Source organism: Aureococcus anophagefferens, assembly GCF_000186865.1.
Source record: "Aureococcus anophagefferens unplaced genomic scaffold AURANscaffold_17, whole genome shotgun sequence".
NCBI classification, from domain to species: Eukaryota; class Pelagophyceae; order Pelagomonadales; family Pelagomonadaceae; genus Aureococcus; species Aureococcus anophagefferens.
The window spans coordinates 466,996-489,508 of record NW_008705577.1 but is presented as its reverse complement, the minus strand read 5'-3'; the positions used below and the strand labels follow the sequence as shown (position 1 = coordinate 489,508).

The 22,513-nt window shown below is 72.2% G+C and overlaps 10 protein-coding genes across 10 annotated transcripts in view; 6 read left to right on the top strand and 4 right to left on the bottom strand.

Annotated features, from left to right (window-relative positions):
* Positions 1-775: 775 nt before the first annotated feature.
* Positions 776-3,016, top strand: AURANDRAFT_59240 (hypothetical protein; the record flags this gene model as incomplete). Its single annotated transcript, XM_009040915.1, has 1 exon — positions 776-3,016. The coding sequence occupies one exon, from the start codon at positions 776-778 to the stop codon at positions 3,014-3,016; it is 2,241 nt and encodes a 746-aa protein (XP_009039163.1).
* Positions 3,017-4,421: 1,405 nt separating this feature from the next.
* AURANDRAFT_65854 (hypothetical protein) lies at positions 4,422-7,447 on the top strand (the record flags this gene model as incomplete). The annotated part of the gene is made up of 3 exons (XM_009040916.1): positions 4,422-5,506; positions 5,604-5,635; positions 5,715-7,447. 3 exons carry the CDS (start codon positions 4,422-4,424, stop codon positions 7,445-7,447), a joined length of 2,850 nt encoding a protein of 949 aa, XP_009039164.1.
* Positions 7,448-8,318: 871 nt separating this feature from the next.
* Positions 8,319-8,708, bottom strand: AURANDRAFT_29566 (hypothetical protein; the record flags this gene model as incomplete). The annotated part of the gene is made up of 1 exon (XM_009040850.1): positions 8,319-8,708. A coding segment is annotated over one exon (390 nt), but the record flags the coding sequence as incomplete, so codon positions are not given.
* A 458-nt stretch (positions 8,709-9,166) lies between these two features.
* On the bottom strand, positions 9,167-11,395 carry VPP1 (hypothetical protein; the record flags this gene model as incomplete). Its single annotated transcript, XM_009040849.1, has 1 exon — positions 9,167-11,395. One exon carries the CDS (start codon positions 11,393-11,395, stop codon positions 9,167-9,169), a length of 2,229 nt encoding a protein of 742 aa, XP_009039097.1.
* A 312-nt stretch (positions 11,396-11,707) lies between these two features.
* AURANDRAFT_17658 (hypothetical protein) lies at positions 11,708-11,929 on the bottom strand (the record flags this gene model as incomplete). The annotated part of the gene is made up of 1 exon (XM_009040848.1): positions 11,708-11,929. A coding segment is annotated over one exon (222 nt), but the record flags the coding sequence as incomplete, so codon positions are not given.
* Positions 11,930-12,570: 641 nt separating this feature from the next.
* On the top strand, positions 12,571-15,602 carry AURANDRAFT_65852 (hypothetical protein; the record flags this gene model as incomplete). The annotated part of the gene is given in 5 exon segments (XM_009040917.1): positions 12,571-12,818; positions 13,018-13,845; positions 14,315-14,441; positions 14,594-15,570; positions 15,590-15,602. The coding sequence occupies 5 exon segments, from the start codon at positions 12,571-12,573 to the stop codon at positions 15,600-15,602; spliced, it is 2,193 nt and encodes a 730-aa protein (XP_009039165.1).
* Positions 15,603-16,196: 594 nt separating this feature from the next.
* AURANDRAFT_16078 (hypothetical protein) lies at positions 16,197-16,484 on the top strand (the record flags this gene model as incomplete). The annotated part of the gene is made up of 1 exon (XM_009040918.1): positions 16,197-16,484. A coding segment is annotated over one exon (288 nt), but the record flags the coding sequence as incomplete, so codon positions are not given.
* A 278-nt stretch (positions 16,485-16,762) lies between these two features.
* On the bottom strand, positions 16,763-18,055 carry AURANDRAFT_65851 (hypothetical protein; the record flags this gene model as incomplete). Its single annotated transcript, XM_009040847.1, has 3 exons — positions 16,763-17,057; positions 17,242-17,411; positions 17,435-18,055. The coding sequence occupies 3 exons, from the start codon at positions 18,053-18,055 to the stop codon at positions 16,763-16,765; spliced, it is 1,086 nt and encodes a 361-aa protein (XP_009039095.1).
* A 116-nt stretch (positions 18,056-18,171) lies between these two features.
* Positions 18,172-19,425, top strand: AURANDRAFT_65850 (hypothetical protein; the record flags this gene model as incomplete). The annotated part of the gene is made up of 1 exon (XM_009040919.1): positions 18,172-19,425. The coding sequence occupies one exon, from the start codon at positions 18,172-18,174 to the stop codon at positions 19,423-19,425; it is 1,254 nt and encodes a 417-aa protein (XP_009039167.1).
* A 1,125-nt stretch (positions 19,426-20,550) lies between these two features.
* AURANDRAFT_65849 (hypothetical protein) overlaps positions 20,551-22,513 on the top strand; it is a gene marked incomplete at both ends in the record, with an annotated part of 3,901 nt that continues 1,938 nt past the window's right edge. The window contains one exon of the mRNA XM_009040920.1: positions 20,551-22,428. Within this exon, the coding sequence (XP_009039168.1) occupies positions 20,551-22,428 (1,878 nt within the window). The remainder of the gene's footprint in view (positions 22,429-22,513) is intronic.

The following is a 22,513-nucleotide window of genomic DNA, read 5'->3' as shown; positions in this document are numbered from 1 at the left end:
CGGATACCTCGCGCCGAGCGACTCCAAGCAGGCGATATGCTACAAGGAGACAGGGCGCGGCTAGAAACCACAGTCTCGGTCCGGACGCGCGTGCGCGGCCCGTCGCAGGCGCAAGTTGAAGCCGAAGTGCCCCCATCTTCCAATCTCGAGGGGCAGCGGATCCACTCGCTGAGCAGACGGTGTTCTCGGCGCGCGTGCCCAGTACAGGTGCGCTCCAAATCCCCCGCCGCGCGCGCAACAGACAACAAACGCCGCCGAGAGACGCGCGCGCCACCGATGCAAGCGTTTCCGCGCCCAATCGCCCACGCCTCCGCCCCTGCGCAGCATGATGCCTCGCCGCCTCCTCCAGACCGCCCTGCGCGGCAAGCTCGCCTCGCTCAAGGCCGCGCGGTCCGGCGCGCGCACCTTCGCCGACGTCGCGGAGGCGCGGTCCGCCGCGGCGAAGCGCGAGCTCGCGATCCTCGCGGAGGCGTTCCAGCGCTACGACGGCGACGCGTCCGGCGCGCTCGACCGCGCGGAGATCACGGAGGCCCTGGAGGACCTGAACATCCCCGGCGACGAGGTCTTCGTCGACAGCCTCTTCACGCAGCTCGACAAGAACAAGGACGGCACGGTGGAGCTCCGGGAGTGGCTCGAGCACCTGCCCAAGGGCACGCGGATCCGCGTCGTCGACAAGTTCGGCCCGGGCACGGGCAGCGCCCTCGACGAGTACCGCGCCGTGCGCATCGAGGTGCCCACGGCGTCCGTCGTCTACACCTACTGCGACGAGGCGCCCATGCTCGCGACGCACTCGCTGCTGCCCATCTGCCGCGCGTTCACGGAGCACGCGTCCATCGCCATGGAGGAGCGCGACATCTCCCTCGCGGGCCGCGTCCTCGCCAACTTCCCCGAGCACCTGACGCCGGACCAGCGCATCGACGACGAGCTCGCCGCGCTCGGCGAGCTCGCGAAGTCGCCCGCGGCGAACATCATCAAGCTCCCGAACATCTCCGCGTCCATCCCCCAGCTCGAGGCGTGCATCGAGGAGCTCCAGTCCAAGGGCTACGCCGTGCCCGACTACGACGAGGACAGCAAGGCGCGCTACGCCAAGGTCCTCGGCAGCGCCGTGAACCCCGTGCTCCGCGAGGGCAACAGCGACCGCCGCGTCGCCAAGCCCGTCAAGGACTACGCCAAGGCGAACCCCCACAAGATGGGCGCCTGGGAGCCCACGTCCAAGTCCCACGTCGCCCACATGTCCGACGGCGACTTCTACGGCTCCGAGCAGTCGCACGTCGTCGGCGCGCTCGGCGACCACAAGGACGCGGGCGTCGTCACGATCGAGTTCGTCCCCGCCGGCGGCGGCGAGGCCCAGACGCTGAAGAAGCGCACGCCCCTCCAGGCCGGCGAGGTCATCGACGCGTCGCGCATGGACGTCGCGAAGCTCCGCGCGTTCTTCGCGGCGGAGATCGACGACGCCAAGGACCAGGGCGTCCTCTTCAGCCTCCACCTCAAGGCGACGATGATGAAGGTCAGCGACCCCATCATGTTCGGCCACTGCGTCGAGACCTTCTACCGCGACACGTTCGCGAAGCACGCGGACTTCGTGAAAGAGCACGGCGTCGACGCGACGAACGGCCTCGGCGACTTCTACGCCAAGCTCGACGCCTGCGGCGACGAGAAATTGAAGGCCCAGATCGCCGCGGAGCTCGAGGAGTGCCTCACGGACTGCGAGTCGAAGCGGCCGCCGCTCGCCATGGTCGACAGCGACCGCGGCATCACGAATTTGCACGTGCCCAGCGACATCATCATCGACGCGTCCGTGCCCGCGGCCCTCCGCGAGAGCGGCAAGATGTGGGGCCCCGACGGCGAGCTCAAGGACGCCAAGTTCGTCATCCCCGACCGCTGCTACGCGACGTCGTACGCCAAGGTCGTCGACCACTGCATCGCGCACGGCGCCTTCGACCCGACGACCATGGGCTGCGTCGCCAACGTGGGCCTCATGGCCCAGAAGGCCCAGGAGTACGGCTCCCACGACAAGACGTTCACCGCGCCGGGCGCCGGCGCGATCCGCGTCGTCGACCGCGCGTCGGGCGACGTTTTGATGTCCCACGACGTCAGCGAGGGCGACATCTGGCGCATGTGCCAGACCAAGGACAGCCCCATCCAGGACTGGGTCAAGCTCGCGGTGTCGCGCGCGCGCGCGACGGGCGACCCGGCGATCTTCTGGCTCGACGAGACGCGGCCGCACGACGCGAACCTCATCGCCAAGGTCAACGCCTACCTGCCGGAGCACGACACGGCGGGCCTCGACATCTCCATCCTCGCGCCGCCCGACGCCATGGCCAAGACGCTCGAGCGCTGCCGCGCGGGCGAGGATACCATTAGCGTGACGGGCAACGTGCTCCGCGACTACCTCACGGACCTCTTCCCCATCCTGGAGCTGGGCACGTCGGCGAAGATGCTCTCCATCGTGCCCCTCCTCGCCGGCGGCGGCCTCTTCGAGACGGGCGCGGGCGGCTCCGCGCCCAAGCACGTCCAGCAGCTCCAGGCGGCGAACCACCTCCGCTGGGACTCGCTCGGCGAGTTCCTCGCGCTCGCCGTGTCGTTGGAGGACCTGGCGAACAAGACGAACAACGCCAAGGGTTTGGTCGTGGCCGACGCGCTCAACGACGCGACGGCGAAGCTGCTGGCGGAGGACAAGTCGCCGAAGCGGAAGCCGGGCACGCTGGACAACCGCGGGTCCCACTTCTTCATCGCCAAGTACTGGGCCGAGGCGCTCGCCGCCCAGACGACGGACGCCGAGCTCGCGGAGCGCTACGCGCCCGCCGCGGCGCTCCTCGCGGCGAACGAGGCCACGATCCTCGAGGAGCTCGCCGTCGGCTCGCACGCGCCCGCGGACATCGGCGGCTACTACAAGGTCGACGCGGCCAAGGCCGACGCGGTCATGCGCCCGTCGCCGACCTTCAACGCCATCATCGACTCCCTCACCAAGTCCATCAAGTTCCTCGACGACGAGGCCGAGAAGGTCGCCGCGTAAGCCGCGCGCCCCGGAAATCCCCCTCCTCCCCCGAACTACCGCCACAAAGGCGATGAGTAAGCTTTCGTGTCTGAGCGGTCTTTAAAGGGGCGGCGACGGAGGCGGCGGCGCGGGGGTCCTGCGAATTGGGCCGTCGAGGTCACTCGGCGTCGGCGGCGTTGCTCTTCCGGCGGAGCGAGGGCAGGCTCCGCTTGCCCGGCGCGGGCGGCGACAGCGACGGCGACAGGGCCAGCTGCGCGTTGGCCACGGTCCGCGACGCGCGCCTGAGGCTCGGCGACCGCTTGAGCGAGGGCCGCTCCTCGAGGGACCGGCCCCGGAGCTCCGGCGACGCCATCGGCGACGCGAGCGACGACTTGTCGCTGTCCGACGGCGCGCTGTCGAGGCTCGCGGACCCGCGCCGCTTCATGGACCCGCGGCGCCGCGGCGCCGCCTGCGGGCTCTCGCCGAGGTCCGACGCGAAGGGCTTCCACCAGGCGCCCTTGGCCGGCGGCGGGCCCCGGGCGCCGACGACGTCGAGGAACGTCACGAGGGACACGCCGCCCGCGTCCGTCGCGTCGAGGAGCTTGAAGAGCTTCGACGCGGCCGCCTTGCCCAACTTCGTCGCCTTCGTGAGGTCCCGGAGGCCGAAGGTCTCGCGCTTGTCGGCCACGCCGTCGAAGACGGCCTTCCAGGCCGCGACGGCCGCGGGGTCGAGGTGCGTCCGCGCGCCCGCGCCGCCCCAGCGCGTCGGCTGGCGCAGCGGCTCGAGCTGCTTCGCGACGGACCCGCGGCGCCTCGGCGCCTTCGCCGGCTCCTCGCTCTCCTTGCGCCGCGCGGCCTCGAGCCAGGACGTCCACCAGAGCTGCCAGCGCGGCGGCTTCGGGTGGCCCCAGAACGCGTCCATCATCTCCAGGAACTCGTTCCTCTCCACGCCGCCGGACCTACCGCGCGCGTTCCCGCGCGAAAAAATCGTCCCTACCGCGCGCGTTCCCGCGCGAAAAAAACGTCGCGGCCGCGGGACGCCGCCCCGGACCCGTTCGAGTCCGCCAGCGAGACCATGCCCTCGGCGTCGGCCGCGGTGATCTTCACGTCCAGGCCCCGCAGATTCTCCCGCAGCGTCGCCGCGTCCACGGAGCCCTTCTTGGCCGCGTCGAGCTCGCCGTAGACGTCCACGAAGTAGGCGTACTGCTTCTCGTCGAGGCTGTGGCTCTCGAAGGTCTCGGGCCCGCCGGCCGCCGCGGCGGCCTCGTCCTCCTTCTTCTTGCGCCGCAGCTCCTTGAGGTGCTTCTTCGCCGCGAGGGCCGCCTCCGCGGCGGCGGCGGCGTCGTCGTCCATGGCAGCGGGACACTCAAGGCTGCCCGGAGCTGCCCTTTTGCAATTGGACTACCGCATCAATGCCGCTCTGTGGGATCTGGGCACGCTGCCCATGCCCCAGAATCGCGTCGCGAAAACTGTAAGTAAAACTAGAGTGCACTTCACCCACTTCACGAATCTTGACGAGCCGGGGCTGCTTTCGAGTGCGAAGCTGGGCATGGCGGCGTCGTACGCCGCCGTGGAGGGCCTGGAGTCGGCGGCGCCCGTCGTGGAGCCGCCGGCGTCGCGGTCCAAGAGCGCGGCGGGCCGCTTCTCCGTGCGGCGCGCGGCGCTCGTGACGACGCTGGGCCTCGCCCTCGTGGCGCTGGCCCAGTACAACCAGCACGCCACGGCGACCATCGCCGCCCTCGAGGACGGCGCGCCGGCGGCGCGGGACGTCGTCGAGGAGAACGAGCTCGCGGACACCATGGTCTACCTGAGCAGCGCGTCCGTGTCCTACAGCTACTCCTACGCGGACGACGACGGCGACGACGACGGCGACGACGACGGCGACGACGACGCGGACGACGACGCCACGGACGACGACTCCTGGCTCGGGTGCTTCCCGGCCCACGCGACGTTCCTCGTCGACGGGTCGCCGACGCGCGCCGACGCCCTGCGGCCCGGCGACGCCGTCCTCGCCGTCGACGCCGCCGGTTCCGCGGCGTACGCGCCCGTGGAGCTCCGCGCGCACGCGGACGCGGGCGCCGAGGCGACCTTCGTGCGCCTCGAGCTCGCCGGCGGCCGCGCGCTCACGCTCACGCGGGGCCACTACGTGCCCACGGCGAACCGCGGCGTCCTCGAGGCCGGCGCCGTCGCGGCCGGCGACGAGCTGTCGATCCTCGCCGCCGACGGCGCGACCCTCGCCCGCGACGCCGTCGTCGCCGTCGCCGCCGCGCGCCACGCGGGCCTCTTCGCGCCCCTCACGAAGCACGGCCGGGTCGTCGTCGACGGCGTCGTCGCGTCCGAGTACTCGCGAGGCCTGCTCGGCGGGTCGAGGAAAGCGCCGGACGCGCAGGCGCTCTACGAGACCGTCGCGAGCGTCGCCTTCGCCGTGGTCCCCACGTCCTGGCTCCGGGCGAGCGACGCCGCGGTCGCCAAGGGCGGCTTCGCGGCGCTCGACGTCCGCGCGTTCTTCGCGCGCCTCCTCCTCGGGAAGTAGGCGCGTCCCGAGCTCCCCGTGCTCTAAACTTCCTGGTGTTAGTTCGCGGGGTTGTGGTTGTTGGGACTTTGAGGTGTGATGTACGTCGTGTAGCCGCGTCTTAGCCGCGTCCTACGAGGAAAGGCGTGAGGCAATGCCCCCGATCGATCATCCGAGGTGGGAAGCATTCAAATTCTCCACTGCACAGTTAGCACGCGATGGTAGCGCTCCGAGCGGAGTCGGCCGCCGCCGTCTCGTCGTTCACGCGGCTCTACCCCAAGGAGGCGCGCGAGGCCATCGTCGACATCGTCGCGGCCTATGGCATCCGATGCATGCTCAACGAGGTGGCGCTGGAGCAGCTCTCGCTGGGCCAGCTCGGCGAGATCGCGCGCAAGCCCGTCGGCGAGCTCGGCGCCCGTTCCATGCTGCGGCCGCGGCCGCGCGGCGCGCCCAAGGCGCCGCGCGACGGGCCCGCGCCGCGGCGCGCGGCGCCCAAGGTCCGCCACGACGTCATGAAGCAGTGGCCGTTCGTCGACGGCGACGCCGGCGGCGTCGCGGCGGCGCTGAGCGGCTCGTCGGGCAAGGCGCCGTCGCGCTTCGACGACGCGCCGCCGAAGGAGCAGGCGCGGCGCGCGCGCGCGGTCTTCGCGGCGCTCCGCCGCGCGCCGGACCGCCTCGCCGTCGACACCGTCGGCACCGCGCTCGAAGAGGTCGTCGGCCGCCGCTTCCCGCCGCTCGAGGTCGGCGCCGTCGTCGCCGCGTCGGGCCGGAGCAAGCGCGCGGGCAAGTCCGTCAGCGAGGTCGAGTTCCTCCGCATGGTCCGCGCGGTCTCCCGCGGCGACTACGTCGTGCCCGAAAGGGGCTGGGACGACGAGTTCCCGCGGCGCCGCCGCGACGCGCCGCCGCCGGAGCCCGCCGTCGACGAGCCCGCCTGGGCCCGGGCCGTCGACGCGTCGACGGTGCCCGCGCCCTGGCCCGCGCGCGAGCCGCCCGCGCGCGAGCCGCCGCGCGAGGCCGCCGCGCCGCCGCCGGCGCCGGTCCAGCCCATGCGCCAGCGCGCGACGCCCCTCGCCGCGCCGACGGCGTCGAGCGCCGCGCGCCAGCGGCCGCCCGCGGCCTCGGTGACCAAGGCCCAGGACGCGCCGTGGTTCTCCGCGCGCGCGCGCGGCCGCGCGGCGGAGAAGTCCGTCGCCGGCGGCGGCGGCGCCGCGTACTCCGGCGGCGCGCTCGGCGACCGCCGCGTGCCCAAGTACCTCGCCAAGGCCACGTCCAAGGTCAAGCCCGCGCTCGACGCGCACCGGCGCCGCCTCCGCACGGACAAGGCCGCCGCCGCCGCCATGGCCGCGCAGACCGACGAGGTCCGCCACGACGCGCTCCGCGCGCTCGAGGCCCGCGCGCCCGCCGCGGCGCCGGCGCCGTCCGCCGTCGACATCGCCGACGCCTTCCTCGACGGCGACGCCGTCGGCGACTGGGACGCGCTCCGCCGCGACCTCGCGCGGCCCGCGCCGCCGGAGCCGCGGCCCGCGGACGACTTCGGCGTCCCGCTCAGCGACGACGAGCTCTACGACGACGACGACGACTACGGCGACGGCGACGTCCGGCCCTACGACGTGCTCCGGAACCGCGACGACGACCGCGAGCGCGCGACGGCGTGGCTCGGCGACTACGGCCCGCTCCACGCGCGCACGCTCCGGCCCTCCGGTGACGTCGCCGACGACTCGCCGGACGACGACGGCCCCCGCGTCGGCTGGTCCTCGCCGGGCGCGCGGTCCTGGGCGGCCAACGCGGACGCGCTCGTCTCCGAGTCCGTCGACGAGCCGCTCGCGGCGCCGCGCACGGACGACGCGCTCGGCCCGGACGACCCCGAGGACCTCTTCAGCCCCGGCCGCGACGACGACGACGACGAGCTCGCGCCGCGGCGCCGCCGACCCGACGACGACGAGCTCGAGGGCGAGTGACCGAGCGCGAGGACACACGCCCGTCCCCCCCACCCACCCCCAAGCGACACGCCCGCCCCGCGCGTAAGACCCGGCGGAGACTTTTAGGCTCGAGCCGCTGCAGCTGGCCTGCCAGTGACTCGGAGGGCGAGTGACCGAGCGCGAGGACGAACTTCCGCCCCCCCACCCCCGCGCGTAAGGCCCGGCGGACATGTTAGAGGGCCTATACCGCGGGCGCGCAGAGGAGCACGTTCGCCGGCTTGAGCTTGAGCTGGTCCGCGGGCGAGATCTGGACGACGTACCGCTTCGCGGCGCCGTCCCACGACTGGACCGTGCCCTTGCGGCCGTTGAGCTCGGGCTTGGCCTGGACGCCCGCGACCGTGACCAGCGCCCCGCGGGGCAGCAGGAGGTTCGCGCCGTTGATGGACACGGTCTTCTGCGTCGCGGAGAGCACCACCACGTAGCGCGGCGACCCGTCCCCCGCGCGCCGCGTCGCGACGAGCGTGCCGCTCTTGCCGTCCATGTCCGGGTTCTCCGTCAGACCCGTCAGCCGCACGCCGCTCAGCATCTGCTGCAGGTTCGCCTCCTTCAACGCCAGCACCTCGCCGCCCTCGTCGAGGCGCACGTTGTACCGCCCCTTCGCGGCGTCGAAGCGCTCCACCACCCCCACCTCGTCGTTCTTCTCCGCCGCGGCCTGCAGACCCACCAACACGACCTTGGCGCCCATGGGCAAGACGTCGTAGCGCGCCGTCTGCTTGGGCTGGACCTGGCGCCGCGGCGCGCCCATGAAGCCGCCGTTGTTCGCCGTCGAGAACATGCGCGCGGCGCCGCCGGGCCCGTGCTGCACGGAGACGCGGATGTTGCCCGGCCCGCCGTCGAAGCCGCCCATGCCGAAGCTGGCGAAGGGGTCGTCGCCGCCGAAGAACATCGAGAAGACCTCCTGCGCGCGCCGCCCGTCCATCTGCGGGCCCCGGCTGCCGCCGGGGAAGCCGCCGAAGCCCTGGCCCATGCCGCCCATGTCCTGGCCCTGCTCCGCGGCCTTGGCGCCGTCCTTGCCGAAGCGGTCGTAGCCCGCGCGCTTCTGCGGGTCGCTCAAAACGTCGTACGCCTCGGCGACGGCCTTAAAGTACTCCTCCGCGCGCTTGTCGTCCGGGTTCTTGTCCGGGTGGTACTTGATGGCGAGCTTCCGGTAGGCCTTCTTCAGCTGCGAATCGTCCGCGCTCCGGTGCACGCCCAGGACCTTGTAGTAGTCGTCGCTCTGCGGGTTCGGGTTGCTCGACATGGTCGGTCGGTTCGCGCTCGTTCTTCGGCGTCGCGCGCGGCGTGCGTGCGCGGCGCCGCGCGGGGCGCTGGCGCGGGAGCCTTGCGCGCTGGCTGCGGTGACCGCTGGAACGTCGAAGCGCGACGAAGCGGCCGGCGACACCAGTCGACCTCGTGATGGCGGCAGAGAGCGCCAGCAACGCCTCGCGGCTTCGAGCCGGTGTTGAAGCGTTGGACGCTTCGATGGAAGTCGATGGAGTCGTCGAAGCCGGCGCCTCATCGAGACCACAACGACGCCACCGCACACACTTCCCGCAAGCCAGCTCGGTTAAACGCAACCTGGGTCGCGGAGACGGCGGAGCCGAGTGCGGTGGTTGGGCTCGGCCGGTGGGGGGCGGGGGGGGCGGTCCGCGGGCGCCGCCGCGCCGCGGGCCGAGCGCGGGGGATGGGGGCGGCGGTGATTTCCGGGGACGGCGCGCCTTAGACGTTGAAGAGACCCTTGCCGTTGTTGATGGACTGGAAGTACTGGGCGAAGACGAGGGAGAGGATGGCCATGAGCTTCATGAGGATGTTGAGCGCGGGGCCGGACGTGTCCTTGAACGGGTCGCCGACGGTGTCGCCCGTCACCGCGGCGTCGTGCACGGGCGTCGAGTTGCCGTTGGCGTCCTTCTTGCGGAGGGCCGGGTCCGGGTCGAAGCCGCCGGAGATGTACTTCTTCGCGTTGTCCCACGCGCCGCCGGAGTTGGACATGGAGATGGCGAGCTGCACTCCGGAGACCAAACCGCCCGTGAGGATGCCGAAGACGGCCTGGACGCCGAAGAAGGTGCCGGCGACGAGGGGCGTGAGCATGACGAGCGCCGCCGGCGCGATCATCTCGCGGAGCGAGGCCTTGGTGGAGATCTCCACGCACGCGTCGTAGTCCGGGAGGCTCGACGAGTTCGGGTCGAGGAGCGACGGGTCCGCCTTGAACTGGCGCTCGACCTCCTGGACCATCTCCGCCGCCGCGAGGCCCACGGACTTCATGGTCATGGCGCTGAACCAGTAGGGCAGGTTCGCGCCGACGAGGAGCGCCGCGAACGTCAGGGGCTGGAGCACGTTGACGCCGCCCGTGATGCCGAGGCGGACGACGAACGCGCCGTAGAGCGCGAGGGACACGAGGGCCGCCGAGCCGATGGCGAAGCCCTTGCCGATGGCCGCCGTCGTGTTGCCCGCGGCGTCCAGGCAGTCCGTCTTCTCGCGGACGGACTCGGGCAGGAGCGACATCTCCGCGATGCCGCCTGCGTTGTCCGTCACGGGGCCGTAGCCGTCGATGGTCAGGCCCGTCGCCAGCGTCGAGAGCATGCCGAGCGCGGCGAGGGCCACGCCGTAGAGGTCCGCGAGGGAGAAGGCGAAGTAGATGATGGCCGCGAGCGTGTAGACGGGGATGATCGCCGACTTGTAGCCCAAAGCGAGCCCGTAGATCATGTTCACGGCCGCGCCCTGCTTGCAGACGTAGGCGCACTCGCGCACGGGCTGGTAGGAGTGGGACGTGTAGTACTCCGTCACGAGGCCGATGAGCAGGCCGCCGAGCGCGCCGACGGACACGCAGATCGCCGCGCCCGTCGCCGAGCACGTCATCGTGCCCGAGACCACGGAGTCCATCTCGAAGGACTCGGGGAGCAGCGCCTTGGCGAGGTAGACCACAAAGGGCACGATGAGGAACGTCGTCGAGATCAGCTGCAGCTTCAGCGCGGCCTCGACGTCCGTCGCCTTCACCACCGGCTTCAGGTGCGTCGCGATGAACGAGCAGGCCATGCACACGACGATGCCCGCGGCGGAGATGGTCAGGGGGAACATGACGGCGCCCCAGCCCTCGGCCAAAATGTCCTTGGACGTCGTGCCGATGACCAGCGCCGCGCACGTCGCCTCGGCCATACTCCCGAAGAGGTCGCTGCCCATGCCCGCGACGTCGCCGACGTTGTCGCCGACGTTGTCGGCGATGGTCGCCGGGTTCTTCGGGTCGTCCTCCTCCAGCCCGTGGACGACCTTGCCCACGAGGTCCGCGCCGACGTCCGCGGCCTTGGTGTAGATGCCGCCGCCGACGCGGCCGAACATCGCCACGGACGACCCGCCGAGGCCGAAGCCCGCGGCGCAGTCCATCATGACGTTCCACGTGTCCACGGTCGCGAAGTGGGTCTTGTAGCAGAGGAGCAGGAGCAGGAGCGTCGCGAGGCCCATGGCGCAGAGCGCGTAGCCCATGACCGCGCCCGCGCGAAACGCGACGTTGAACGCCGCCGTGAGCTTGCTCGGCGGCTCCGACGCCGCGGCCACCGTCGTGCGCGCGTTGGCGTTGACGGCGACCATCATGCCGCAGAGGCCGCTGAGGATGGACGTGAAGCCGCCGATGAGGAAGGCCACCGTCGTGAACATGCCGTCCTCGAAGGACGAGCCCATCGACGTGAGGATGAGGAGCACGACGGAGAAGGCGAGGAGGAACTGGACGCAGATCGTGTACTCGGCGCGGAGGAAGGCCTTGGCCCCGAGCTCGATGGTCGCGTGGATGTCCTCGACCTTCTTCAATTCCGCCGTCACCGCGTTGAGCGGGCTGTTGGGGTTCACGAAGCCCGCGCCGGGGTTGATCTTCGTCTGCTGGATGATGTAGAAGTTCATCAACGCGAAGACCGCGCCGAGGCCGCTGCAGAAGAAGATGAACACATCGACGCCCGCCATGGCTGCGACACGCGGTTCTGGATCGACGGCGATTCAGCACGAGGCGATGGTCGAGAGGCGATGAGACCCGAGGATTTTCGTCTGCGTGGCCGAAGGCAACATATGACGTTGCAGTTCTGCGGCAAAAACGGCTTGGCACGCTAAGAAGCCCGCGAACCGGCCCGAGGGGCGAGTAACGCAGCAACGCGATGGCCCGTTTTAGACGTCGATCGCGCCGTCGCGGAGCGAGTCTCGTTGGAGCCGCGGCTGCCGCGTCGCCGGCGGCGCGTACTCCGGCGGCGGCGGCCCGTCGCCGCCGGCCGTGTCGCGGTTCTCGTAGAACCAGGCGATGGTCGCCGTGGGGATGAAGTCCGTGCCCGGGAGGATCTCCTCGAGGAACGCGAAGCCCGTGATGAGGCCGTTGCCGAATAAATAGTTCACGAGCGCCGCCTGCACCGGCGCCCAGCCGACGTCGAAGCCCTCGCCGATGGCCGGGATGGCGTACGTCGACGCGCCGACGAGGTCGATGGCGACGCAGAGGATCAGCTTGACGAACGGATCGAAGCGCGGATCCGGACGGGGGGCGCCCGACGGCGACGCCGCGAGCGCGACGCCGGACGGTTTGCGCGGCAGCGGTTCGCGCAGCGGTTGCGGCGCGCGCAGCGACGGCGCGGTGAAGCCGCGATGCGGCGGCGGCACGAAGGCGTGCGCCGCGGCGGCGAGCAGCAGCAAAGAGCGCATGGTGCAAAAGTGCTTGGGTGATTTAGATTCTGTGGACGACGCGCGATTTCCGTGCAACGCGCGATTGACCGCGCACGATTATTAGCGTTCGAGGCGCTCAGCGGCCTCCGGCGAGCGAGCAGGGCTGCGGCGTCGCGTGCAGATCGAGAGCGCGGCGCGCGGCTGTGGTTTTGTGGCAAGAGCAGTGATCGATCCCCTCGCCAACTTGAGGGCGCGCGATGGACGGCGCAAAAGAGAGCGATGATGGCGAAACTGCAGCGCAAGGCAAAGCCAAAGAACCTCCATCAACAAATGAAAACGACGAAGCGCCGGAGCACGCGCAAGAGAGCGATGCGGCCAGGGAAAGGCTCCGCGCATCCCTCGAGAGCGCCATCGAAGCCGGCGAACCCGTCTTCCTGCCGTCGGGCTCGACCTACGCCGCCTTCCCGCTCGAGACCTACCTCGGCTACGGCCTGATGAACCAGTGCGACGGCGGTTCCTGCCGCATCAGCCTGCCGCGGCCCGGCGACGGCGACGCCCGGGTCTTCGACGGCGCGGCGTCGAGCCAGCGGCACGTGTCGATGCCGCTGGCGACGTTCCTCGCCGTCGCCGTCGCGCGCGACGCCGACGCGGACCCGGACGCCGCGGCCGTCGCGAGGACGGTGCCCGGCTTCGACGACGCCGACGCGCACGACGACCTCTACGCCTGCCAGCTCGCGCCTGTGTGGAAATCAAATCTTCAACCCGACTTCAATGTGCGCGTATTCGAATGTTTTGACACAAGCACTTCCGCTGTGCTTCGAGAACTCGACGAGAGCAATCGATTCGTCCCAAAATCAGCCGAATCGACTTCGATTTGACCGAGCTAGAGAATTCTGAAGTTTGGTCAGGACCACCCAAACCAGTGGTTGATTTGCACACAGGCTCGCGCTCGCCGGGTCCGGCGCGCCGGCCGCGCCGCTGCGCGAGGCCCTGGCCGCGGGCGCGCTCGCGTGCGTGCCCGCCTGGGCGGCGGCGGCGCGGGCCGCGGCGGAGGCGGCGCTCGACGGCGGCGAAGGCGACGCGTCGCTGCACGCGTGGCTCGGCGCGTCGCGGGGCCTCGGGACGACGACGGCGGCGCACTACGACGGCTACCAGAACTTCATGTGCGTGCTGTCCGGCCGCAAGACCGTCGAGCTCTGGCCCCCCGGCGAGCGGGCGCTCTGCGCGTCGGCGCCGGCCTGGGAGCACCACGCGCGCGCGGCGCCGCCGCCGCCGGCCGCCGTCTTCGACGTGGGCGCGGGCGACGCGGCCTTCTGGCCCGAGGGCTGGTGGCACCGCGTCACCTCCGCGCCGCGCACGCGCGCCGTCAACGTCTGGTGGCGCGGCGCGCGCCACGCGCTCGTGTCGCTCCCGGCGCCGCTCGCGCCCTTCGCGCTGCGGACGCTCGCGCACCGCTGCGCGGAGGCGCACCTGAAGACGGTCGTCGACGCCGCGCGCGGGAAGCGGCGGCGCGTCGAGGGCGTGGACCCGCTGCTGCCCGCGGCGCGCGTGCGAGCGGCCGCCGCCGCGCTGGGCGAGGCCGCGTGGCGCGACGCCGTCGCGCGCTTCGACGACGAGACGTGCTACCTCGTCGACGAGCTCCACGACGACCTCGACGTCTTTTTTCCCGGCCCGGACGCCGCGGACGCGCGCGCCGCCTTCGACGCGAAGAAGGACCGCTACGCCGCGGACGCGCTCGCCGCGGTCGTCCGCGACATCACGGGGACATCGTAATTTTTAGGCGCCCTTGCTCTTGACGTAGTAGGCCGCGGCGCCGCTCGTGCGCGCGGCGCAGATGGCGGCGAACTCGAATGTGCCTCTCCCTCGGCGACCGCCCAGCGCACGGAACTAGCCCTCCCTCGGGCGCCGGCGCGGCCCGCACGCGACTCGTGCTGCTTCCATCCGCGCAGGAGAGCTCCGGCGCGCGCGCGCGCGCGCTCACGAGTGGGAGCATTCCCCGAACCGAAACTTGAAGGTCCGCGAGATACCCTCGTCGCGACGCGAAAATATGCAAAGCCTAGGCCTATGCAAATCCGTCTAGACAGGGGATGGGGCGCCCGTAACCCATCACGTTGAACTTTGAACTTTTGAGTCAGACATCAAGGACCGCTCTGAACAGGCCGCGTGGCCGCGTAAGGGGCACCCGGGCGCCACCGCCGGGCGCCGCGGGGCCTCCCGGGCCGCGGCGAGTCCACCCAGCGACGAAAGCATGGACCCGAAGCGGTCCGCGCCCGTGGAGTGGTCGCCGAGCGCGTCCGAGCGGCAGCTCAGCCCCTACGAGTACCTCCAGTTCATCCAGCGAAAGGCCGTCAGCGAGAACGCCGTCGTGTCCCAGGGCATCATGACGCGCTTCCAGTCCTTCCACCTCTACTGGAAGACGCCGAACGAGCAGCAGCTCGCGGACTACGACATCGAGCTCGCGAGGCACCGGCGCCCTTAACACGACTCGACCCCGCCCTGTCACGCGATCGCACGTAGGTCAAAGCCGTGCGCCTCGACGACCTCGAGCCGCTGCGCGCGGCCGTGCGCGGCGGCCGGCGCATGAACGCCTGCAACCGCTACGGGGAGACCTTGGTCCACGCGGCGTGTCGCGCCGGCAGCCAGCGGTCGCTCGCGTACCTGTTGGCCCACGGCGGCACGCTGCGCTGCTGCGACGACGCGGGCCGCGTGCCCCTCCACGAGAGCTGCCGCGCGGGCCAGCCCTGCCTCGCCATCGCGCTGCGGATCCTCCTCGAGGACAGCCGGCAGGCGCACGCGTTGGACGCGCGCGGGAGCGCGCCCCTCGAGTACGCGCCGCCCGAGGCCTGGAAGGCCTGGTACGCCTTCCTCCACGAGCACAAGCAGCGCCTGCGGGGGCTGGTGGCGGACCACCCGTCCAAGGCCGGCAAGGGCCGCGCGGGCGAGAGCCCGCGGTCGCGGTCGCCGCCGCGGCCCGAGGCCGCGCCCGCGCCGCCCCGGGCCGCCGCGCTGCCCGGCGCCGCGAATTTCGCGGCCGCCGCGGCCCTGCCGCCGTCGCCCATGCCGCCGCCGCCGCCGCGGCCCGGCCGCGCGCCGTCGCCCGTCCTCCGGAGCCCGCCCCTGGAGTCGTCGGGCGGTTCCGCGCCGAACTCGTGCCCGACGCGGACGCGGTCCATGCTCGACGCCCTGAGCCCCATGCTCCCCACCGTCGAGGCCATCGCGCCCCAGCGCGCGCTCAAGCACCGCGGCGACGGGCCCGGCGACCGCGGCGCCGCGCGGCGCCGCGACGCCGCCGCGAAAGCGTTCACGTCGCTCAGCGCGCACGCGCGGAGCCCCGACGCCGGCGCCGCGCGGCCGGGCCTGCGGCCCGCGGCCTTCGTCGCCGCGCCCGACGAGTCGGAGCCGTCGAGCCGCAACGACGACGGCGACTTCTCGTCCGACAGCGACGACGACGACGCGGCGGCGCCGCACGTCTGGAGCCCGCGGAACCCGAACCCGTCGCCGAAGCCGACCCAGGCGCGGCCCCTGAACCCGCCGCGGTCGCTCTACGAGCAGCTCGACCGGCCCCGGCCGTCGGCCGCGGTGCAGAGCGCGACGCGCGCGGCCGCCGCGAACGTCGCGCGGTCGGCGGCGGCGGACGGCGCCAAGCCCGCCTTCTCGCCCATCTCGCCCAAGAAGGCCATCCGCAAGGGCTTCCCGCAGAGCGGCGCGTCGCTCCAGCCCGCGCTCCCGGACCACCACTCGCCGCCCTTCGCCTGGGCGAGCCCCGGCGCGGGCCTCCGCGAGCTCGACTTCACGCCGAGCCTCCGCGCGCGCGGCCTCGACGCGCCCCCCGAGGGCGACGGCGAGGGCTAAATTCAACGTCGCTTCGATCGTCGTGCTGGCGCGAGAGCTTCAATATGGCATGGTGCACTTCAAGCTGAGCTCATGAGCGCCGCCGTGGAGGTCTTCGATGGCGATCGGTCGAGCACTCGCGCTGGCCGCTGCGACAACGTGCGCAGCCGTCGCAGTCCTGGTGCTGCGCCGCCGAAGGCGCAGGCGCGAGACGCACGAGAAGCCGTTGGGTCCGCTGCCCGACTTCGCGCGGCTGCCGCGCATCGGCTGGCGCTGGGTCCATTGGAAGACCGCGGACGAGAACTACCTCGACCTCGCCTACCTGCTCGCGCGCAACAGCGAGGCCAAGGACGGCCACATGGGCTGCTGCGTCGTGCGGGACGGCGCGGTCGTGGCGACGACGATCAACTGCGGCCTCTTCGGCGACGCGCGGTCCGACGTCCACGCCGAGGCCGCGGCGGTCTCCGACTGCGCGCGGCGCGGCGTGCCGCTCGGCGGCGCGTCCATCTACGTGACGCGCGCGCCCTGCCCGCGCTGCTACAAGCTCGTGGCCGTCGCCGGCGTCTGCCGCGTCGTGTCGCCGACGGACCTCGAGACCGAGGACTGCGCGCGGTCCGCGCGCGACTTCGGCATGGACGTCGTCAAGCTCCGGGACACGCCGGACCGCGCGCGGTGGCGCGACGACCTCGCGGCCCTGCACCGCGACGACGACGCCATCCGGGCCGCGCGCGAGCGGCGCAAGGCCGCGAAGCGGGACAAGACCTACGGCAAGCTCCGGTCCAAGGCCGCGGGCGCGGCGGCCGCCGCCGAGAAGCGCGCGTCCGACCGCGCCGCCAAGGGCGCTAAGAAGCCGGATTAGCCCTTCTTCCCCCCGGCCTCGCGCCTCGCCGCGGCGAAGGCGGCGAAGGAGCTCGGCGCCTTCTTCGGCGCCGACCACTTGGCCTGCCAGCCCACGCGGGACGTGTCCTCGACCTTCGCCTTCGGGTCCTCGTCGGGCTCGGCGGGCGGCGGCGCGGGCGCGGGCGCGGCCGTCGGCGGCGGCGGCGGCGGCGCCGCGGCCTTGCGCTTGTCGGAGTTGAGCTGCGCGGCCAGGAACTTCTCCCGGAGCGCGGCGAGCTGGTCCTCGGGCATGGCCTTGAGCATGGCCGACCTACGTGGAAATCAAATCTTCGACCCGACTTCAAGTAAGCGAACGATTCGGACCAAGCTCTTTGGCCGTGCTTCGAGGACTCGACGCGATCGATCCGTCCAAAAATCAGCCGAATCGACTTCGATTTGACCGCGCTAGAGAATTTCAAGTGTCAAGACGTCCCAAACCAGTGGTTGATGTCCACACGGTGGCCGACAGGTCCTTGGCCTTGTAGAAGTCGCGGACGACCTTGGCCGCCGGCGACGAGCTGTAGTCCGTGTGCTCCTGGTCCGCGTCGTGCACCGTCGACTCGAACGTCGCCTCGCACACGAGCGGCACCGTGTACATGAAGCAGTCGTCGACGTCGTAGATCGCCTGCGGGACGCGCGCGTTCGGACGGACGAGCGACGGCGAAACGCCGGGGTGCTCGCGTAGTCCGCCGCGCCGCAGGCCGAGTCGTTGATGACGCGAAAGGCCGCGCCCGCGCAGTACTTGTCCAGGACGAGCTTCATGCCGCGGCGGTTGATGATGTACATGCCCGTGGACCAGTAGTGGCGCTTGAAGGGCACGAGGCCCTCGTCCATCTTCAGCAGGTTGCGCACGCCCGCCGGGTGGTTGCAGGAGATCTTCACGATGCCCCAGCCGTCCGCGCGGGCGATGTCGCCGAGGCTCCGCGTCCACTTGGGCACGAACTCCAGCGAGATGTCGTCCTCGACGACGACGACGGCCTCGTGCTCGTTCGCTTCGTAGACTCGCTTGATGCACGCGAGGTGGCTCAGGACGCAGCCGATCTCGCCGACGCGGAGCTTCTTGCCCTCGCGGCACCAGCGCTCCCGCTCGATGCCAAAGTCGGCCGGCGCGCAGTACTCGACGGCGCAGCCCTCGACGACCGCCGCCGGGTCCCCGGCGACGGCGGCGCCGTCGACGGCCGGGAACCGCTCGTAGCGCACGCCGTGCTCGGCGAACTGCTTCTCCATGAACGCGAGCCGGTCCGGCGCGCGGTCCAGGTTGATGAGCATCGCCGGCAGGTCGAACATGGGTGATGGAGAGGGGGCCATGCCCTTTTGTGCTTAATAAGCGTTTGTTTGAAGTTTATTTCGTGAAAGGGCGCGGCATGGGTCGAACAAAGAACGCAATGCTGCGTGCCGTGTCCGCGCTCCTGGTGTGTCACGCGGCGCTCGCGCTGGACGTGGACGTCGAGGATTTCGGCGCCAAGGCCGACAACAAGACCCTGAGCAGCGTGGGCATCAATTCAGCCTTAAAAGCGGTGTCGGCGCGCGGCGGCGGCGTCGTCCACGCGCGCGCCAAGGGCACGTACCGCGTGGCGCGCGTCGAGCTCCAAAGCCACACGGAGCTGCGCATCGGCCCGAAGACGGTTCTCTACGCGTCGGACGCCGAGGAGGATTGGACGGACCGCGCGGTCGAGGTGCCCGAGAAGTGCGGCGGCGCGGGGATCGTGCAGAACGCGACGCGCGGCGGCGTCTTCTTCGCGGTCCGCCAGTCCAACTTCAGCATCACGGGCGGCGGCACCGTGAACGGCGGCGGCGCCAAGTGGAACAACGACGCGCGGCGCGCGCACTTCCTCGAGCTCTTCTTCTGCTCCGACGTCGTCGTCGAGGACCTGACGATCACGAACTCGAGCCAGTGGACCCTGCGGCCGTCGTATTCGCAGCGGCTCGACTTCCGGCGGCTCACGATCCTCGGCTCCACGACGGGCGCCAACCACCACAACACGGACGGCTTCGACCCGTGGGCGTCCAAGGACGTCACGTTCGCGGACTCGTACTACGAGGCGGGCGACGACTGCGTCGCGGTCAAGTCGGGCAAGAACGACGACCCGCGGCCCTGGGAGCAGGAGTGCGGCGTCCCCTGCGAGAACATCTTCGTCTCGAACGTCACCTGCGCGCACGCCCACGGCCTGACCGTCGGCTCGGAGATCGCGTCGGGTGTTCGCAACGTGACCTTCGTCAACGTCGTCGTCAATTCCGGGAGTCCCGTCAAGCTCAAGTCGCAGTGCGGACGCGGCGCCTACGTGCGCGACGTCCTGTACGAGAACATCACCGGTTTGAACATCGACGGCTCGGCGGTCTGGCTGGACATGGAGTACGGCGACGGGAGCACGGACCCGTGCCCGGAGAACGAGACCTCGGTCTTCGACAACGTCACCGTGCGCAACCTCTTCGTGCACAAAGCGGAGACCGCGTACACGATCGTCGGCGACGAGATCCGGGAGCACAAGAAGCGGCCGACGATCACGAACCTCGCGCTCGAGAACGTCACCGTGCTCGAGTACGACCACACGGGCGAGTGCACCCACGCGTCGCTGGAAGGCCGAAGCCTCTCGCCGCACCCGAAGGCGAGCGATGCCACGTGCACGATCCTTACCTAAAGTCCCGCAGCCGCAGCCCCCGCGCCGCGAGGGCCGGGCTGATGGAGTGGGCGTCCGCGTTGCCGAGGTCGTCCGCGTCCGCGTCCGGGTGGCGGAACGTGACGTAGAACATGGCGCGCGACGGCGAAGGCGCGTAATACGCGTCGTTGGGCCCGCCGCTGTGGACGACGCGGCCGTCGTAGATCGACGCGGCGCCCGAGTTGAGGAGCGCGACGCGCGACGTCGCCGCCGCGCCCCTCATGAAGCCGACGGCGTCGTCGTCGAGCGCGGCCTCGGCGTCTGGCGTCGCGTGCGTGCCCGGGAAGAAGCGCGTGGGACCCAGCTCCGCGTCGACGTCCTGTAAAGCGACGAAGGCGGTATAAAGGCAGGGGGCCGCGTCCCAGACCGTGTCCGCGTGCGCGGCCTGCGGCGGCGCGCCGGGCTCCGACACGAGCGCCGCGAGCTCCCAGAGCTCGCCGTCGCCGCCCACGAGCTCCTCGAAGACGGCGCCGAGGGCGCCGCCCAGGAGCTTCTTCGCCGACGCCTCCACGACGCCCTCGTAGGGCAGCCGCACGTCGAACCGCGTCGGCGCGTCGCCGGGCTCCGCGGCGCCGAGGACGGCGCTCAGGTGGTCCGCCGACGGCGCGCCCTTGCGCACGGCGGCCACGGCCTTATCCCGCGCGCCGAGCACGGCCTGGCGCAGCTGCTCGCACTCGCCGATGCAGAGGCACTCGTCGAGCAGCGCGACGCCGTCGCGCCGCACGGCCTGCGCCGCCGACGGGTACGGCGCGCCGAGCGGCACCTGCACGCCCTCGTAGATCGCGTGCTCCGCCGCCGCCCGCGCGTGCAGCTCGGCCTCGAAGTCGCCGTCGTCGTCGTCGTCGTCCCAGTCGTCGCCCTCGAGGATGAAGGCGATGTCGTCCTCCGTCGCGCGCAGCGCCGCGCGCAGCGCGTTGCGTCGCAGCAGTGGTCGACGACAAACGCCAAAAGGTGCGACAGTGCGCAGGACGAGCGCCAAGGCGAGCACAGATGCGGCTCGATGCAGGCCCATATTTTACTAGTGGTTCAACTTGTTCTTCACATAAAACGTTAACCTCAGCGCGCAAGCAACAGGCAATGGCAGGGCTGCCACCCCCACCGCCTCCAATGGCTGCCCCGCCAGGACCACCTCCACAACCACCGAAACCGCGACGACGCGGAGACTCCGACTCCGAGTCGGAGGCCGAGTCCGAGGGCGGCGGCTTCGGCTTCGGCGCCGCACTGCGCAACGAGCAGCGCGAGCTGCTCGCGCGGACCCTGCGCCTCGAGGCCGCCGTGTCGGCCCACGCCGCCGACGACCAGCTGCGGGCGAAGCGGGCCGTCGCCGACGCGGCCTGGCGCCACGAGTGGAAGCGCGCGCGGGCCGGCTACGGGTCCGCGGTGTCCCAGGGCGGCGGCGGCGGCGCGCGCGCGTCGCTCCTCGGCGCCAGGGCGTCGCTCGAGAGCGCGCGCCAGCCCCTGCTGAAGCGCGAGGCGCTGGCCCTCGGCGCGCGCGCCGCGGCCGTCGCGACGTCGCTGCGGTCCAAGCCCGCGCCTCCCGGCTGCGCGGCGCTCGCGGAACGCGCCGCGGCGCTCGGCGACCGCGTCGGCGGCGTCGTCGCCAAGCTCCGGGCCGTCGTCGACGCGCCGCCGGAGGCGCGGCCCGCCGCGCGCGTCGACGTCGCCGCGGCGACGCTCGACCTCGTCCTCGCCGCGGCGCCCGAGGGCGACCCGCCGGCCGATGGCCCGCCGCCGACCGCCGCCGCGCGAAAGGGCGCGCTCACCGTCGCGGCGGCGACGCACCGCCTCGGCGCCGCGTTGTTGGGTGTGGACGACCACGACGCCGCCGAGGCGCGGCTCGCGGAGGCGCGGCGGCTGCGCGTGGCGGCCGCGGGCGACGAGTGCGACGCCGTCGTCGAGAGCGACCTCTGGCTCGCCAGGGCCGCGGCGGCCCGGGAGCGCTGGAGCGCGTGCTTCCGGCGCGCGGCGCGGTCCTACCAGGCCGCGCGCCACCTCGAGGCCAACGCCCGGGGCGACGACGCGCGGCGGGCCCAGGCGCTCCGGGTCGCCGCGGTGCGCGCCGCGCAGCTCGTCGAGGCCGCGCGGCGCGAGCTCGAGGGGCGCCTCGCGGCCAAGGTGGGCGGCGACGGCGACGCGGCGGACCCCATCCGCGCGTTCACGACCTTCGAGGTGCGGGACGCGCTCGCGGCACCGGGCTGCAGCCTGGACGAGTCGCAGCGCGCGGCGGTGCTCAAGACGGCGCTCGACTACGGCTGGCTCGCGTCGACGGCCGTGTCGGGCGCCGTCGAGGCGTCCCTCGCCCACCGGGGGCGCAAGGAGAAGGCGGCGCACCAGGTCCACAACGTGCGGCGGCGCCTGGAAACCGCCGCGGACAACGTGCGGCGCGTCGCGCACGGCGCGGACGGCCCGTCGACGGCCGCCATCGTCGTCGACGACTCCGAGAGCGAGGAGGAGGCGACGCCGACGCCGGGCGCGCCGCGGCCGCCGTCCCTCCCGCGGCCGCCGGCGGCGCCGAAGCCGCCCGCGACGCCCCGGCCGCCCGCGGCGCCGCGGCCGCCCGCGGGCGGCCCGCCGCCGGAGCCCGCGGCGCCGCCGGCGCCCGCGGCGCCCGCGGACCCGCGGTCCCCGGAGCAGAAGGTCTGGGACGAGGCCATGGAGCAGCTGCCGCCCCTCGATTCGGAGCAGACCATGTACGACTTCGCGCGCGGCTACGCCGAGGCCGCGCGCGCGCGCATGTTCCTCGCGCACTGCTACGGCGCCGAGGCCGCGCGCCAGCGCGGCGACGCCCGGGCGGCGACGGCGGCCATCGACTGCATCAAGCGCATGTTCCACTTCGACCCGAAGCGCGACCGCGCGGGGGAGGAGGGCGGCCACGGCCACGACGGCCACGGCGGCGGCCGCGGCGACGGCACGGAGCGCCACAAGGCGAGAGGCGCGAAGCGGGCGCGCGGCGGCATCGGCGCGGGCGCGGGTGGTGCTGGGGGCGTCGGCGCGGGCGCGGGCGCGGGAGGCGCGGGAGCTGGAGCGGATGCGGGCGGCGCGGGAGCTGGAGCGGGCGCGGGCGGCGCGG